General features: G+C 37.3%; 1 protein-coding gene across 2 annotated transcripts in view; it reads left to right on the plus strand.

The window, feature by feature from the left end:
- Window positions 1-17,837, plus strand: part of FRY (FRY microtubule binding protein) — a 159,785-nt gene that overhangs the window by 120,554 nt on the left and 21,394 nt on the right. For both annotated transcript variants that reach the window (XM_066544888.1, XM_066544889.1), the window contains exons 47-53: window positions 5,238-5,378; window positions 6,131-6,310; window positions 7,007-7,168; window positions 7,996-8,070; window positions 9,117-9,287; window positions 14,973-15,173; window positions 15,681-15,842. In XM_066544888.1, coding sequence (XP_066400985.1) covers window positions 5,238-5,378; window positions 6,131-6,310; window positions 7,007-7,168; window positions 7,996-8,070; window positions 9,117-9,287; window positions 14,973-15,173; window positions 15,681-15,842 — 1,092 coding nt within the window. The remainder of the gene's footprint in view (window positions 1-5,237; window positions 5,379-6,130; window positions 6,311-7,006; window positions 7,169-7,995; window positions 8,071-9,116; window positions 9,288-14,972; window positions 15,174-15,680; window positions 15,843-17,837) is intronic.

Consider the following 17,837-nt stretch of genomic DNA (forward strand, 5'->3'; position numbering starts at 1 on the left):
AGTTTTCAAAAACTTTTCACTGTTCTAACTCTTTTGTTGCCCAGCAGTCCAAAGAGGTGAAGTGTGCTAGCAAATTACTGGGAGTTCTGCATCTGTTATTTATAATTTAAAAATAAAAGCAGAATTTGGCAGAAAAAAACAGAATTACTTTAAAAAACAGTATTGAACACTAAAACGAAAACTGATACGTCTTAAAGCAGATTCCTTCATCAGCCAGTTGGATTTTCTACTGTGAAAGTGAGAGGAAACTGGACATTTATTTAGGTTCCATTGAGGAAAATCAGAAGACTAACTCCACAATGGGTTTTCCAGCATAATAAGATACATCTGTAATATTAGGATCTGATTCTTGATACAAATTTGTATGCATTCCTCTAACACTGAATGGGATCATCTTGCTGCAAAGGTTTTCCCATGTTCATTTTCACCTGTGGAGTTTAGTGTTAATGCAGTGTTGTTACTGGGGCTCCAAGGTTCAGTTCTGCTCTTTAGCACGAAGCTGCTTGATATTGCCCCCCTCGTTGTCAGATCACTTTCAGGACAACATTTTATTACAGGGTTCTCAGATTTGTCCCTTCCCTGCTGAGTTGCCTTCAGTCTCCCCTCTCATCCAGAGAGAAGATAGTTCTGCATTCACAAAATCACAAAATCATTTTTAGGCTGGAAAAGACCTTTGAGATCATCAAAGGTCACCAAATCTAATGCTGCCAAGTCCACCACTAAACCATTTCCCTCACTGCCACGTTTACACATCTTTTAAATATCTCCAGGGATGGTGAGTCCACCCTTTTCCTGGGCAGCCTGTTCCAATGCTGGGAAACTGTTTTCATGAAGGAATTTTTCTGAGCAGTTAATCTAAACCTTCCCTGGCCTGAGACCATTTCCTCTTATACTGTCAGTTGGTACTCTGGAGAAGGGGTTGACACCCACCTCTCTACATAAATTAACTAGCAGCTGCCAAAGGATCTATAAAAAACCCTCAGGCATCTCTGATACTGGCTGGTCACAAATTTGCAAGAGCCTGAAAAGCCAGGTGCTGCTCCCATGGTCACTTAAGGCTCCAGAACAAACTAGGCTCTGCTATGTCAAGCTGCTTCCTCACCTTGCTTGCACATGGAGTCAAGAAATCAATCACATGTGATCTTTAGTGATGGTGAAAGTCATTGAAGGTTCCTGTACAAACCTTAAACAGGACCTTGAGGTTTTTCATTCTCTTTTCAAGTCCAAATGCTCTAGAGAGTTATTAGAGCTCTTGATGACATTGAACCCTCCAGAGTCAAGTGTCTTCTTCACAGTAGGATTGTATTCCTAATAAAAATATGCTATTAAATCCTTTATTAGGATTGTATTCCTAATAAAAATATTCTATTAAAACTATATTTGTAATAAAGAAATGCTGTAAAAAATGTAAATGTTCAAATTCATTCTCTGCTTTCCCAGCCTTGAGAAAGCAGTTGCCCCTCTGTTTTTCCTCAGTGCTCTCTGTACAGTCACTAGGGCTGCACCACCTCCACAAAGGCCATTGCTCCTGATCCTGCTCCCCTTGAAATGGGTTGAGACATGCATGTGGAGACTCTTTTCTGCATGGCTTCCCCTTGCTGTAGATTGGCACCACCTACTGTATCCACAGTAAGCCAGGCAGGCTTTTTACTGTAATTAAGACACATTCCTCACATAGCACCAGCAGCAGCAGGATGACAGAGTTGTAAGCACTGACTTCCTTTCTCTGTATTTACATTGAGTACAGCTCTGTTGAGTCATGTCTGGAGAATATTTATATGGGCATAGAGTAGCTGCCAGTCTGGTGGTGTAGCAAAAGACAAGAAACCATCGTATTCAGGCTGCTTTGGCCTTGAATTTTTTTTCCCAGCTTTCAGAATGTTTGCTCTTTTCTTCTTAGTTAATCCCCAGGTCAGGATAAACAATGTGCCCCTGTTTCCTATAAACCAGCTGTGGGATATACTGTCAATTGTTAAAGCCACATAGGTTAACATCCCCACTGGCCAACCTGCACTTGAATGTTAAAGCCATACACAGCCTCAAGCTTTAACATTCCTGGTTCAGTCCCCAGCCCTTGGGACAGAGGGATATTGTAAGACAGGCAGTGCTTAAGAATAACAAAGGAAATGGTATTGCAACAGTGACCCTTTCAAACACAGGTGTAGCTTCAGAAGGAGACACTGTACTTAATTTAAGTACTTAAATTAAGACTATGTACTTCAATTAAGACTATGAAAACAAATGCTTTCAGCACAAAGTAGAAGTTTCAATTATTGCCATTCAGATAAAATTTTGTATTTAACCTGTTCAATGGGAAGTCATTGCTTGTCATCAAGGAGTATGATTCCAGTACAAAATAAAATATTTGAGCTCTGTTATTATGCAAATCTCACAGTGACAAGTAGTGCTCCTTACTTAGTTTTACATATTCTCCATTCATGAAAAATTATCATTTCTTCTAGAAATCTACTAGGAGATCTCAATCTACAGATGAGGAAAAATCACTATTCAGTAGTGCAATAGAACTCTCAACCTCCACAACCAAAATCAGATCAGCATACAAACATATTGCTGAAAGCTTACTTTGGTTTTTTCAGATTAAAAAAACCTAGTTTTTTCAGATTAATTTTTGAAATTTAAACTTTATTCATGGCAGCACACTTATTCTAGGAGCATATCTGAATTGGCATGTTAAACTGGTGACTCATTAAGTCCAGGATCATGTTCAAACTTAATAGGTAATGCTATTAATAGGGAAGAAAGGACAAGAATCCATAGTGCATAGTAATATGCTTATGATAGATTTTTCCACCTCCTCCTTGTTAGATGGTGGTAAAAACATAAGCATTTATAACCTGTTCAAAACCAAAGAATCAGTAGAAACTAAACCATCTGTATTGCAAGGGGAAGCATGCCCTAGATAAGTCATTAATCCGAGTAATGGCTTGTCTCTCAGACATGGCTTTTGAAATGCCCTCTTTATTTCCTCTAAACATTTGTTTGACTACATGGCATTGCCTCAGAGCTGGGTATCTCTTCACAGCCCCTGCCAGATTGGGAGGGACAAAGGGAACTCTCTCCTGTGGTAGCAGCCCAGGCAGCCCTTGAAAGAGAAGGGTCTCTTCTCCACTTTGTTCTGGGGTAGTTGTTGCTTCAGGAAGAAGTCAAATGTTGCTAATGCAGTGTGGACTCCTGAGCCCAGATAAGACCCCAATAGTTACCACACAGAACAAGAGAGGAATCCATAATTCTACAAACCAGGTCATATGAACAAGAGTCCAAAAAAAAATAATTCTGAGAACAGTTGTGTTTCTTTCTACAAATACACTGGAAACTCTTTGTCCTGGAATTCTCTTATCCAAATTATGTGCTACCACTACTCCATCTCGCTGCTATTTTTGTTACTTCAGAATTTATATTGCACCAAAGGCATGTTAAGGCTGCTATTCTTTTTTTAAAGAGACATACTCTTTCTTATTGCAAATTCATTATGTATTTAAGGACACACTTGGACTACTAACTGCCACATATATTCATCTGAGCAAGTGAGAACTGACACAGTCCACAAATATGTCAGGTTTAAGGGCCAAGAGCTGTTTCAGTCAACAAATACTTTTGACAACAAATTTGTACAAACTGTAGTGGAAATTACAAACTTTCAGAGATAAGGTTCTTATAACACCTTTCTAAACACCATTTGAGACAAAATTCCCATTATTTCCCCAGAATTCCTTTTCCGATCCCAAAAGAGATTGTCTGATGCAGTGGCCTCTGTCAGAGAACAAAAAAATTTATTTCTGTCATCCAGATACTTTCTTCTAATCCTGCACTGAAATGGCTGATGTGCTGCATGCATCACATGAACTATTTGCAAACAAGGAATCAAACTTTCCATTGCAAGATCCTAATAGAAGGCAAAAAAGCTCCTCGGTAACCCTGTTTTCAAAAAGAATTGCTAAGCACATTTTCAGTAAAGGTATTTGAGAGGCTGACAGTGTCTAAGAGCTGAAGCAGGTTGCCAAACCTTTAATTTAAAAATTCTTCCTGTCTATTTGTAGAGGAATATATAAGTATAATGAGTTTCCTTTATTGTGCTGTTAATGGAATTTGCTCGCTTTGTTTTATGAATCACTAATTGCTACCCACTTTTGCTGATGAAAGAAATCAGAAGATATTTAGTGGGATAAAATAGGTTCCATATTTGCACTGGCATGAAACCTTCTCATTCAATAAAACCAGGAACCTTATCCTTCTATATCCTTAGAAGGATATATGACAATTACCAAAGTCCACTTGGATAAGAATTCAAATTTTTCTCTGATGCAAGGCAGGAGGCAACTTAGAGTTTTTATAAGCAATTTTTTTTCTAGAATCCAATAACTCAAATAGCCAGTGTTAGAACTTTTTTGTCAGCCTAAATTGGGAGGAGGTGTCTAGTATTCAGGCTCTGATAACCTCCAGTGAAAACATTTGATTGGCTCTGAAATTTGTGGGGTGGGACTGTCACCAGTGCCTGTCACCAGTGAAAGAGCATGCTGCCTGCCAGGAAATTCTCAGCTGAGATATTTCACACATATACAAACAATTCATGGCTATCTGTATGCCTCTGGAATTACTGTCACACATACGTATGAGCATTTCCAAGGTTCATCGTGGTATCCCAGGATCTACACTCAGGTGTCTGAAAATTCCAGGATTTAGATCAAGCCCTTCTTTGCATTACTCTCTACAGTAATAGGGGCCAGGGACTCCACCTCCTCCTAAACAGAAAAGGTTTCTTTGGCACTTACAGCCATTGAGCACTGGCAGTGAAATATATTTGATAAATATTTATTGATGTCTGAATAGTAGTAGTTTTGTTTCTTCAGCAAGTTTTCTTTTTTCTCACTGACTTCCAGCAAATGTAGACATAAAAAGATCCTCCCCTGTTTTTATTGGATGTGCTTACCCAACTACAGTATAAATTTTACCTACCAGTTTACTCAACTGCTGAATGAGTTTTCTGGATAAGTTAGGGCAGGCATATATAAAATATAACAGGCATTTGTCTCCCAACTTAAGCTCTTTTTTGCTTCATGCCTGTGTCATCATCAGTTGTGAAATTATTGTAAAATGGCATTGCAAAATCAGTAAGTGAAGAGAGATGAGGAGTACAATTGCTGTTTGTGAAACTGGTAGCTTTTTTACTTAAGAAGAAATGTCTCAAAATTTTGTTATATTCACTTTTCTTTTAAAAGCTGCTAGAAAAGGGCCTTCCTAGTATGCAACAGTCCCTCTTACAGATGATCTACAGTCTTCTTAGTTATATGGACCTGTCAGCTATTCCTGTGAAGCAGTTTAACATGGAAGTGCTAAAAACCATTGAAAAATACGTACAGGTAAATACCATATTGTTTCTATATTTACTATAGGAACTTAGCAGCATTTACTCTCCTAAGTTGATTTTTTGTGTGCAGGTTTAAGACTGGATTAGCAGGGAGGGCTGCAAGTGTTTAGTGTGGTACAAAGTTTGTAAACATCCTGATGTCTCATGGCTTGTGGAATCCCAGAGAAGATTCCCAGCTGTGTTTTCACTGTGGGGGAAGGTTGGGCTTCAGCCTTGGAGTACCTCAGAGCAACCTTAATACCACTCAGAGCCTGAGTGACCATTCTTTAATTACTAGCACAAAGGAAGTGTGGCTTAAGCCCTTCTCTTCAGAAACCTCTGTACCTAACTCTTGACAAGTGAAAAATACATGGCAGTACTAGGAATTCACAGAGGTAAAAACCTGTGTCAAGTCTCCTCTTTTGTCAAATGGGGATTTTGCTATGGCCCTTATATTTATTCATGCTGATTAAGACATTCAGCTAGGAGATTTTAAATCCTCTGCCAAGTTGACTTTATCCACAGGTCTCCCAGATTGTGGGCCAGTTCCCTAACAGTGACACCTTAGGCAAGTCTTGGTCTCTGATGTTGAAATTATTCTGCAATTACACAAACACCTTGTCACTGGCCAAGAGAGACAAAGAATACAGATATTCCAATTTTTCATTTTAATTATGTGGTAAAAAATACAACTGTAAAATGTAAATAATCTTGAATGTGTGTGAATCTCTCTTTCTGTTTGCTGAGTAAATATATTATTTCTAGAGCATTCACTGGAGAGAAGCCTTGAATATCCTGAAATTGGTAGTTTCTCGTTCTGCCAGTTTAGTTCTACCTTCCTATCAACATAGTGATCTTTCAAAAATGGAAATACATCGAGTGTGGAACAGTGCCTCCAAGGAGCTACCAGGGAAGACTTTGGAGTTTCATTTTGATATTTCAGAGGTATTTTTTGTAGTTTTGTTTCTTAACACCTTAATTCTGTCTTCTCACTGGACTCTCTTACAGCAGTCTTTATCCTGCAAACCCTTGTACCTTTATAGAACTGATTGGTCCTAGTGCCTTTATTAGGCAACTCACTTTATTGTTAAGAAGCTGCAGAACTGTTTGCAGGATTATAGATTATTTCATACAGATAATAGTGAGCTGTTGAGTTTAAAAGGAAATGCAAGCATAAAAAGGCATATGGTACTATTTGCTTTCCTGTCAGTATAGTTCTGAAAAATGCTGAGTATTCTGTTGTCAATCCAAGAAAGCATTTCAATACCTGTTGGAAAAGGGCCAAAGTGTTCAGCACTCTTAGAAAAAAAAATTTAAAATATGCAAGAAGTGCAGATTTGAAATTAACTTCTTAAGCTTTCTTTGGTTTTTGCTCGTTCTTAAATCAGGAACTTGTGTGGCAGTTGCTTTGAGTATTATCTATCCATGAACATAAGATCTGGCTACTGAGTATGGCAGTTGCTACTCAGACATTGACAATGGAAAATAAGAAACCTACCAAGTGATGAGAAATTTGCTGTACTCCTTATTTTATCCCTGTATATGATCTTCAAAATGATCTTTTCCTCCAACTGAAGCAATATGGCTCTTTTGAGTTCATCCTGAAGCAGGGTGCTACTGAATAATTCCTCTCTGTTTAAGACTCCAATTATTGGGAGACGCTATGATGAGCTGCAGAGCTCTTCTGGGCGAGATGGCAAACCCAGGCCAATGGCTGTCACCCGAAGCACTTCTTCAACTTCATCAGGATCTAACTCCAATGTCCTTGTTCCTGTGAGCTGGAAGAGACCCCAGTACTCTCAGGTAGGTAGCCCACTATACATTAGCAAGTTGCAGTCAGAGCAGCTGAATTAACACATGCTTGGGTCCTTAAATGCTTGTGCCCTCTGTGCCCTGTGCAGCCTGGGGGCAGTGGCAGCACAGCATCTGACCCTGTGTGCTGTCTTTCTTGGACTCAAAAATGGACTAAGTTATGTCCATCTTTTATCCCATAGCTGTTTTTCTTTCAGCTTGCAGGAAATGCATCTCTCTCAGACCTCTTAAGTCTAGGTCAGATTTAAGTAAACACAACACATGAGTTCAGATTTTAGCAAGGGTAGATAGCTTGTGCAAATTTTAAAGTTGTTTTCTTGAGAAATTCAATAAAAAGAACAATTTTCTTAGAAGTGATATTTGATTACCTTAATGATTTTGTTTATCTGCCAGTTAAAATAAAGCCATGCAGCGTAAGCTTATTTTTTGCTCTTTTCTCTTTTTTGATATAGCAGGTTATACAGCAGTGACTCAAGCCCAATTCCGGAAAAAAAACCAACCAAACAAAAAAACATGTACAAAGTTTAGTTTTAGGCTTCTGAACTGTCTTTTTGAAGTGATGCATATGAGCCAATGTTTTTTTTTATATATATTCAATGGGATTTATAGACTAATTTAAATATAATAAACAGCAAAATCATTAACAGCTATTTTTATGTTTCCTTGATGCATAGTTGCTCTGAAAGCAATCCTTTGAGCATTTAATGACTAATTCTTTGGTTCGCTCCTCCTGATTAAAAATTGCTAATGTATGTTTCTAACCACAGGGAGAATGCATGGTTAAAAAATGCTCACTTGAGAAACATCTTGTTTTCTAGAAAAGGACGAAGGAAAAGCTCGTGCATGTCCTTTCCCTGTGTGGTCAGGAAGTTGGGCTGAGTAAAAACCCTTCCGTAAGTAGCCTTGTATTGACCTGTTTTCTGTTTCATCATGTCCTAAGCACTGAAAGTGAAGAACTGTATCTCCCAGAGCTGCTGACCAGATTTGAAGCCACTGCTGTCACTATCCTTTGTACTGGCCCAGGCTGTGTTTCTCAGCATATGGACCAGGGAGTGGATGGCTTTCACAAAGTAAATCCAAAGGTTTACTTTGGGAGCTATGTGTGGTTTTCCTGTGAGAATCTCTGATGCTGTAGATTTTACTTTTGCCATCTCAGTGGGTAGAGAGTAACAATCTCTGTATTAACAATCCAGAGCCTTTATAAAGTAAAAAATTATATTACAGAAATAAAATGGGAGGGGAAAGGGTGCGTGTGTCTGATTTTTCCATTAGACACTAGTTCTGATGTTACTCTTTAAAAATTAGTGTTATCTGGTGCCAGGAAAAGGGTGATTGATCACCCAGGGTGGGAAACTCTTAAAATATTTATTAAATATTTTCTACAGCAAAAAAGAAAATCTTCTGAATGTTTTTGAACATGGTATATGTCACTTCTATAATGGAGAACAGGTCCTTTGTTTCTGCAAGACAGGAACTGTTTAATTTGTGCAACTAAATTGCAAATATACTCAGTAGGAAAGGAAAAAATACGGCTTGTTGTATTTTCTAATCTTGACATATTTTTAACAACTTATTAACTGCTGGAGGGTTTTTTTAAATGAACTTATTGTATCATCCCCTTGACAGTATTTTCTCTGCTAAGTTCTCTGAATTTTGTTCCTATACATGTATACAAACATCCAGGCAACATCAATCTGCAGCCTTTAGGAGGTAGCTGTAATATTCTTGGATGTGTTCCCACAGTATGAAGTTGTTTCTTTGTACAAGTTTAATCTGAAGGCACCTGTCCAACATAAATAATAAAGAGTGTTCTAAAAATACTCAGTGAAGGAATTAGGTGTGTACTGGAAATACAGTCTTCTGAATAACCAATTACAGCTTTTAGGAAGAAACAACCAGAGGGAACAGTTTGTAACAAAAGAAATCCTTTGAATTGTAGGTGATTTTTTCTTCCTGTGGTGATTTGGATCTGATTGAGCACCAGACGAGCTTGGTCTCTTCAGAAGACGGAGCAAGGGAGCAGGAGAACATGGATGATTCAAACAGTGAACAGCAATTCAGAGTCTTTAGGGACTTTGATTTCCTAGATGTTGAGCTGGAAGATGGGGAGGTACAGTATATTTTCTCTGAAACGGCTTTTTTATTAAAACACTTTTATACTCCTTCTGCTTAACACTTCTCTTCTTGTAACATAAAACTTCAACTGTGTAGCTATAAATGTACTTTTAGGTTCAGATTATTTATGATCTTGACTTAGTGTTTATTTCAGTAGCATAACAGTAAAAAGACTACCACACCCTTCCTTTCTGAATCTACTTTAGGAAACACTGAAAAACTGGTAGTGGAAAATAAAGCCTCTGTTCTAGTACCTTTTTGGTGAACTTACTTTTAAGTGAACTTATTTTAAATAAAATTTGTAAAAAATTAAATTGTTAAGAAAATATATATATCTTCTGATTAAAAACGTATAAAATGAAATTGTTCCAAATCTGTTGGTTCATAAGGAACCCTCTGAGACATTAATTCAGGCCTTCAGGCTGCTGTTATTCCTGCAGCTGCCGATGAAATCACTTAGAGATGTACCTTCCACTCTGCTGAGGTGTCTGTGATTTCATCATTTCATGCAGGAGCTAAACAAAATCCTCAGCACCCAGATCAAGTCTTGACAGGTGAAGGCTGTCAGCTCACCTTGAGCTGAAACTGCTGAAGGGAAAAACTGATAAATTTTGGAGGGCTACACCCTTTAACCTTGCTAATATCAAACTTGGGGTATTTCTTTCTATTTGATCAGGAAAAACCAAAAATTAATATCTATTGCCAAACAAGTCTAACAATTTTGTTGCTGGTTAAAAAATCAGAAATTGTTAGTTGTTTTGAAGGACTTAAGACTCAGATGACTTAATTGTGGACTTGTTTTTAACATGAATTCTCTCAGTCATCACTCTTAGCCCTGAGAAGAACATGTGTACAGGAAGAAATATTCTTTTTTCTACCTATTTGTATTACAGTAGTAAAATAATTTTAGGTAAACAGAACACTCAGGTGTGAACTCATGTATGTCTGAATTTTTTTTTCCAATGAAGAGAAAGGATGAATGAATGGGAAAAAAATGTCCCAAAGTCCTTATTTTCCCAAAGTAGGAATTTCTGTATCAAAATTAGAAGTCTTGGCTCACAGATGCCCATGACTTTGCTAAGGGAAAAAAAAACCAACCCAAAAAAAACCCCCAAACGAAAAAGAGAAGGAAAAAAAAAACTGAAAGGGTAGTTGGCAGCAATGGTTGAAAATATATTAGAGAAATATTGAAGGAGCTTCAAGGTTCTGAACAAGGATGAATGATAAAACAATAATGCCATGTTGTCTGGCAAAAATACACAGGCTGCAGTAATTTCTGTGCCTTAAAAGCTTTCAGGATATTACAAGGATGTAGGACTGCAATTTTGACTGAAAATCACTTGATAATTTTTTGTCCACTGAAATTCAGGAATTTCTTATTTCTCTTCACCACTTAAAATTATATAGAGAGTATAATTGTGCACAAAAATTCCTTTTAAAATAAATTTACTTTCATGGCCTATGACTCTGCAAAGATTTTTTTTTTACACATCTGGCCAGCTTCAAGACTGAGGCCTAAATTAATTGATATCTTTACAGCCTTAAATTGGTCATGACACAGATATCAAGCTTCTCTAGTTTTATGTGAAGTAAAATTAGAAATGTTGAGTTTCACTCAGTGGTTTTTTAATTGCCACGGATTGCATTCCAAAGTTTAGTTCAGATTTGGCTTACTACTGTTTTAAAAATAAACTTAGACCTAGTGTAAAAGGCTACTTCTCTAATGACTGAGTTGAAACTGTAACATTTACATCATATCTGAGTGTGGTACATTCATAAAAATGAAAAAACAGTGTCAGAAAACTAAAGCTAGCAAGAGCAACATCAGTCCTTCAAAAAAGTGCATATGATTTTAACAGGCCAGTGATGCTTGGATCATCCCCAGACAACAAGGTATATTTGATTGAAATTTCCTAAAGATGTGAAAGCAAGAAATAGTTATTTTCAGACATAAAAGAAAGAGTTGAAGTTTCTGTGATGATATTTGTTAAAATTGTAGGCAAATGTTTGTCTATGATGTCTTTGATGCAGTGATTTTACATAGATTCTTTCTATTTGTTTTTCTATCTGTTATATCTGCTACCCAGGAACTTCAGGTAAGAATGCTACTTGAACTCAGATGTGCCAGCATATGTTATGCCTTCTTGCAAATTTTTATTGTAGAATAACATCATAGTTTTGCTGTTGCCTCCCCCCTTCAGTGTGTGTGTAGGTGAGTGTGTGTGTGTGTGCTTGCAATTCTGACAGGTGCTTCATTTTTTGTCTTGTATTAGAAATACTTTAGAGGTCATTTTCAAACATTCTGCTTCATTTTGAGTTTGTTTTTGACATGTTCAACAGTCTTCACAAATTTTAAAAGATCTTAATTCTAGTATCAGTGTTTTTCAAACTGAGCCCTTTCTCCTTGTGATATCTTTGTGCATGATGAGTGTGTAGAAACTTGATTATCTATAGAGTTTGGGCCATTTGTTATTAGGGGCCAATTATATATAATTTCTACCTTTTCTGTTGTGGCATATTGTCTCCTGTTAGCATCTTCCTAAAGCTGATATCTGAGACCTCTTAAGACAGTTTACATCATTGCTATGAGACTCAATTTAATTGAATTAATTAATTAATTAATTTCTACAGCCTAAATTAATACAGCTGTATGGTCCTACCAACTTTGCTGGACTCATTTACGCTGTGAGGAAAGCTGAAAAGACACATCAGTCATTGCCAGTTTGGGACCTAAATTTTAATTTTGTCAATGCATAGAGAGAACTGAAACGATAGAGAATTTAATGAGTTGTACAAATAATACAGAAATCAGCAACCTCAGGATTTTGCATATCTGTTTCTGATAGTTTGTATATCAGTTATTATGCAAACACAACCCCCAAAAATCTTTGTATCAAAATGCCTGTGCTGTAAGAGATACTTCCATATGGAAATAGTGCCTTGCTATGTACTTCCACAATGCTTCTTCATATGCCCTACAATATTTGGGTGTTTCCACTAACTTTGCATACTTTGTCAACACAGTAAGGATGAAAATTTGTGTGAAAGAGGTTTTGCATGATTCTTACTGCCTCTGTGGAGGAACTTTACTGCTCTCCCCCACACAGGACTACTTTCCTTTCTGTCTCTCCTTTCCCCTGGGCTGTTGTAAAGTTTGAACTAGCTGCAAGGGCACATCTGCTCCTTTACTGAGGGTGGTGACTGTAGGAAGTTCTGTGTGGTACCTGCTCCCTGCTGGCCAGACACACTTAGAATGTGACTTTTCCTCTGACTTTATGTGTACCACTGGTGACTTCTCAGATGGGAGATGGCTTTGCTCCTGCTGTAGATAAAAATGAACAGCCTCTCAAATACATCTTTGCTCTTTCTTGTTAACTGTGGAAGAAAGATTGCTAAATAGACTACAAAAACAACTCTATCTTCATAGACATCTGATGACCTCTTGTTTAAATTCAGTATGGTTCTGGGTGCCCCTGTAGCAAACTTTCACTAATCCAAATGCTATGGGTATTTGAATTATAATGTCCCATCCCCTTTCCCTAACTTTTAATCCACTACCCCTTCTAACTGCATGACTTGGAAGTGTCCCTTTTGTTTTTCTTCTTTTTGCTGGCTTCCTTCTTTAAAGCATTGCAGAATAAAACTGCAACAGGAAATATTTCCATAGACATGGGCTGCTAAATTTACTGATGGCTTTACAAGGCATTCTGAGGATAAGGGTCATCTTTGCTTTGCTTGCTTATTTATGTCATTTTGTCATTTGTTAGTTCAGTAATTGATGTGTTTGTGGAGGATGTCTAATTGCTGCATGTGTCCTCCAGCGTTTGAGGGGGAGAATGGACAACCAAAGAATTTGTTAAAATAAATAGGTTGGAACTGAACAGTCATTTTTATGATTTAAAGAATCTGACTCCTTAAGTCAGATGTGTTCTGTTCTCTTTCCACACAAAACTACCATATGATACCAATCCCAGGATGAAAACACAGGGTTCTTCCAATAATGTGCCAGGCTTCATAACAATTTCACCTTAATTTTTTCTTCATTATAGTGCATTCCTCAGTTTTAAATGTTCTTGTGAATTGCAAGGATTATCTTTTTCCTTAAAAATATTTGTTTCTATTTTCATCATATTTGTTCATTAAAAGGTGAGCTTAATGTCATGAAACTGAACTTTCCCTCCTATTCAAATTCCACAGTCCATTGCATTAAATGGTAATGATGCAAAATAAGATCAATTTGTGCAAGTGTGTTGATTGTTAAGGAGGTAAGATTGCAATTTAATTCATTGCACATTATGCAGTTTGGTCCCCATTCAGTAAATGTCTGAGTAGTCCCAAAAGAGCATCACTCAAGTGTTTAAAATCACAACTCTTGCTGAACTGAGACCTCTTTCTCAATCACTGCACTGGTCATAGTTTTGATCCACATAAACCCAGGAAATAATCATAATCAGTTATTTGATAATAATATTGTTTCTTAGACAGAACTATATTTTTTTTCAAATTAATATTTAAGTATCACTGTCAGCTTGAATTTTCACCAATTGACTTGCTTGTTTAAGAGCATTGCAACTTACAGAGTGTTGTTTAAAACAGGCAGCCCTGAACTTTAAAAGGAAACATTTTTCTCTATAAATTTCCTTCCCATGTTGATGCAGAGTTGAGGGTTGTCACCTAGGTAAAGTACCCAAAACTGCATCTGAATACTTCTGGGGAAACCTTTCTTGCTGTGTAAGACCCCTTTTGCCTCTGGAGGTCCATGGCAGGAGCAGCTGTGGATGTGGTCCTGCATTTGCCAGAGAGGAGCCTGGCTAGACTTAGGAATGGAGCAAGAGATTATTGCAATCAGGGAAAAGGCATACAATCCACTGGAGAATATATAAAGTAAATAAATGGAAAAGGGGTGGAAAACTAATTGTCATCTTTATACATGAAAGAAATCAAGTGAGCTTTTTATCAGTTCAGCAGCCTAACCATTAAGCAAATGGTTGCACAATTTGCTTAATGCACTCAGCTTTATGGAACTGTGTGTGGGATCAGAACTGGAAGTCTGATAAATATGAAATGTTTGGTCCATTTGACTGTGTCCTTTTTAAAGTGTGAGATCACAGGCAATGCTTATCAGGCTATTCCCAAAATATAGTTTCAAATCATTCAAGTAGATTAAAAAATAAGCAATATGGGCCTAGAATAAAAGTTTAAAAGGTGTGCTGCTTAAAGTGTTACATTTTTTGTCTGAAGCAAGGGTTTATTCAAATCTACTCACCATTATGGATATATATATGAAACAAAGAATCTAAAATCTTTAACATAAGTTTTGCAATTGAACCATTGGTATAATCTGTGCTTCTAATACTTTTAAACATAAAAAAGTCTTTTAAAATTGCTTTCAAACTTTTCCTTTGCGATCACTGCTCTACTGGTATCAAGGAGTGTGTATTTGTGGACTTACCAAAACAAATTCTTAAATTAGCAAATGCATGAAAAATATCTAATACTGAAAGGACTGAGTGTTCATTTAACTGCCATTTCCATGCTTCTGCTCTTATCTCCAGGTGAACAAGCAAGATAATGCTTATTTCAAGTTTTTTCTATATTTTTACATAAAAATATTTCTGGAGCTAACTTTAGCATATGATTATTTTTATACCAAGGAAGCTGACCCTCTGTCTGATTTCAGGGTGAGAGCATGGACAACTTCAACTGGGGAGTGCGCAGACGGTCCCTGGACAGCCTGGACAAGTGTGACATGCAGCTGATGGAAGAGAACCAGCTCTCAGGGAGCACACCCAGCCTGAACAAAATGAACCATGAGGACTCAGATGAGTCCTCAGAGGAGGAGGACCTGACCACCAGCCAAATCTTGGAGAACTCAGACCTAGTAAGTTGAAGACTTGGAATTTAGGAAAAGATAGGGTGGTGGGTTTAAATAAGCTGGGCTTTTAGTTTCCTCTGCCCAGGTGCAATCTAATGAGCTGAAATTGGTCGGTGCATTTTCCCTTATTTGCAAAGGTAAACAAGAATTTTAATGCAAAGTTTGAAACACATGAATCATCACATCTTATTATTTGCCTTTTTTTACTATGGGACAATTTTTCACAATTGGCCAATAGTAAATATTTCTGATGTATTTAATGCTTAAAGAAATAGAACAAGACTCCAGGTTTAGAAAATCTAAATGGTTTCAGATTTTCATTGCTCACTTCTGTGATGCTTTTAATAAAAATTTTATGACAGAAATATTGAAAGGATTCTGGCTATATACAAACAAAGAGAGCCACTGTCACTGCACTTTAAGACACTCTCTGCTTTGCATGTTCATGAAAGCAGCATGTGTTAGGGTAGCTGTATACTCAGTTCTTTTGTGGTTTTGTTGTCTTTTAAACAGATTATAAATCTTTCCCCATCTGAGGATGCAAATCATATTGACTCACTTTCTACATCATGTGACACAAACTCAGCAGACCCTCATCATTTTAACATGGGAACATCCAGCTTTGATGTGTCTTTGCCTGGTATGAATAATCTCCAGGTGTCTGAAGGACCCAAGGTGAATACATTTTTTTCTTTCTTTTCCAACTGGACTTTATTTTATGTAACACTGTTACAATTTCTTTTGCTTACAGTTCATAAAGAGTTTGATCTGTGAAAACAAGTACATTCTGGCTTCCTCTGCCTAGTGGCATAGTACAATACATTCATGCACTGCTTCACTTGCTATCATTTCCTTTCTACTTATACTTTCTTCATTAAGAGATTTTATTTATTGTTTCTTAAATATGTTGCACTACATATGCACCAAAATAGTACAAGCTCATCAGAAGACAAGTTCACGAACTGGCTACAAGCTACAATTCCAGGCAAAATTCTTTTGTTCTTCATGCTGAATTAAAGAACAATATGCCAGCTCATGTGGTGGGTGTATGCGTGTATTCTCTGAAATATTTTTGTATGTGGGGCCCTATTGTACAGTTGTGTGCCCTGGATTCAGTGCTTGCCTTTTGGCAGACACACAGAAATTTTAAATTCGTGACCACAATATTAAACCATCCTGGGGGTGGGGAGGCAGGATTTGCAAGGATACAGCAACCATGTTCAGCAGATTATATTTCAGAGAACTGTATCAGAAGAAGAAGACAAAGCAAGGTTGGTAAATCATTATCAGTATGGGGATGGTTTCTTTAATTTCCTGTTCAACAGTACTTGCTCATGAGAGATGAGGTGAGCCTACTCCTTTCAGTGTCTCTCCAGAAATACAATCTGGGTATGTGAATTAGTGGCTTGATAATACTGTTGGCTTCTGTCAGTAAAGCTTCTCTGTCATGTCTAAATTGAGTGACTTCTGCAGAAAGAGCAGTGGATGAGACTAGGGCAGAGGAAGAATATATCTTCTGTAATCATTGGCTTTCCTTTTTGCCCTTGCCCCCTCCAAATGCAGCCACACAAAAAATTGATACTGCTAGCACTGCAAGTTTCAGAAGGAATGGAAACTTCTACAGAAGAGGTCATAGAAAAGGAGGTTGGAATTGTGCTGAATATTGAACAAATTGTTTGTGTCAGAAACCACTGCAGTAGGAAGAAAAGATGGGAGGAGGGAAGTGTTTGTAAGGATAGGAAAGGAGGAGAACCTCTCCAAACAGTGGCTGTGGAGAAGGTAAACTCATTATCATTTGTCAAAACAACTGTTGGTAGACAAGTAGCCACATAACAACCATAAACAGCAGAAGTTGGCAGGATTTCAGTTCAGGAAGCAGCAGTCAGAGCAGACACATTTGCAGGTGGGAACTGCAGCTGACCTCATGCATCCAGCTGCAGTAGCTGGTGTGTACTGAAAGAAAGAACTGAAAATCACAGCTTAGGAGTTCAGTGTATGTCTGGGAGTTTAGAATCTTTACTTTCAAAATCTCTTTAATGTCCCACATGCCAATATTCATCAAAAATGAAAAGCTTTGGAATAAATAAGTGAAGAATGTAAAATCGGAGCAATTTATTGTGGAATTGACAGGCAAATTCAGCTAGTCCTGGTAGAGATTTGTTATTGGTGTAAAATACAGCCCAGGTTACAATTGTCACAAAGATGATTGAATTGGTCAGCACAGAATGCCCTGTTGGTGGGGTTTTTGCCTCAAAGGTATTTTGTCCTAGTGTGCATACTTCTGTATTTTTACTCAAAATAATTTGGAGTCAATGTAAAGAAGAAGTTATCCAGTTTTTAGTCAGAAAACTTGAAACTTAGAGCTATATACTTTTTAATTTCCTATCACAAAATCTGAGCTCTTTACTGTTTCTCTTTTCCTCTGAATTCTTCTTTTGAGAGAGATCTGAGAGGTGTCATCAATGCGAAGGAAATTTTCCTTTACTTCTTCAGTGATTTACAAAATGTTTAGTTGTTGCATCATAAGCAAAACCAAAAATATCTCAGCCTTTAAATAGATACAGCAATTGAGAGAAATAGACTGATTATGTAGCCTCTTCCTAGATGTTTCAATGCCAAAATCCACATATTATCGTTAACAGCACTTAATTAGTTAAACTAACTTTCTAT

The sequence above is a fragment of the Molothrus aeneus genome, chromosome 2 (genome assembly GCF_037042795.1).
Source record: "Molothrus aeneus isolate 106 chromosome 2, BPBGC_Maene_1.0, whole genome shotgun sequence".
Lineage (NCBI taxonomy): Eukaryota > Metazoa > Chordata > Aves > Passeriformes > Icteridae > Molothrus > Molothrus aeneus.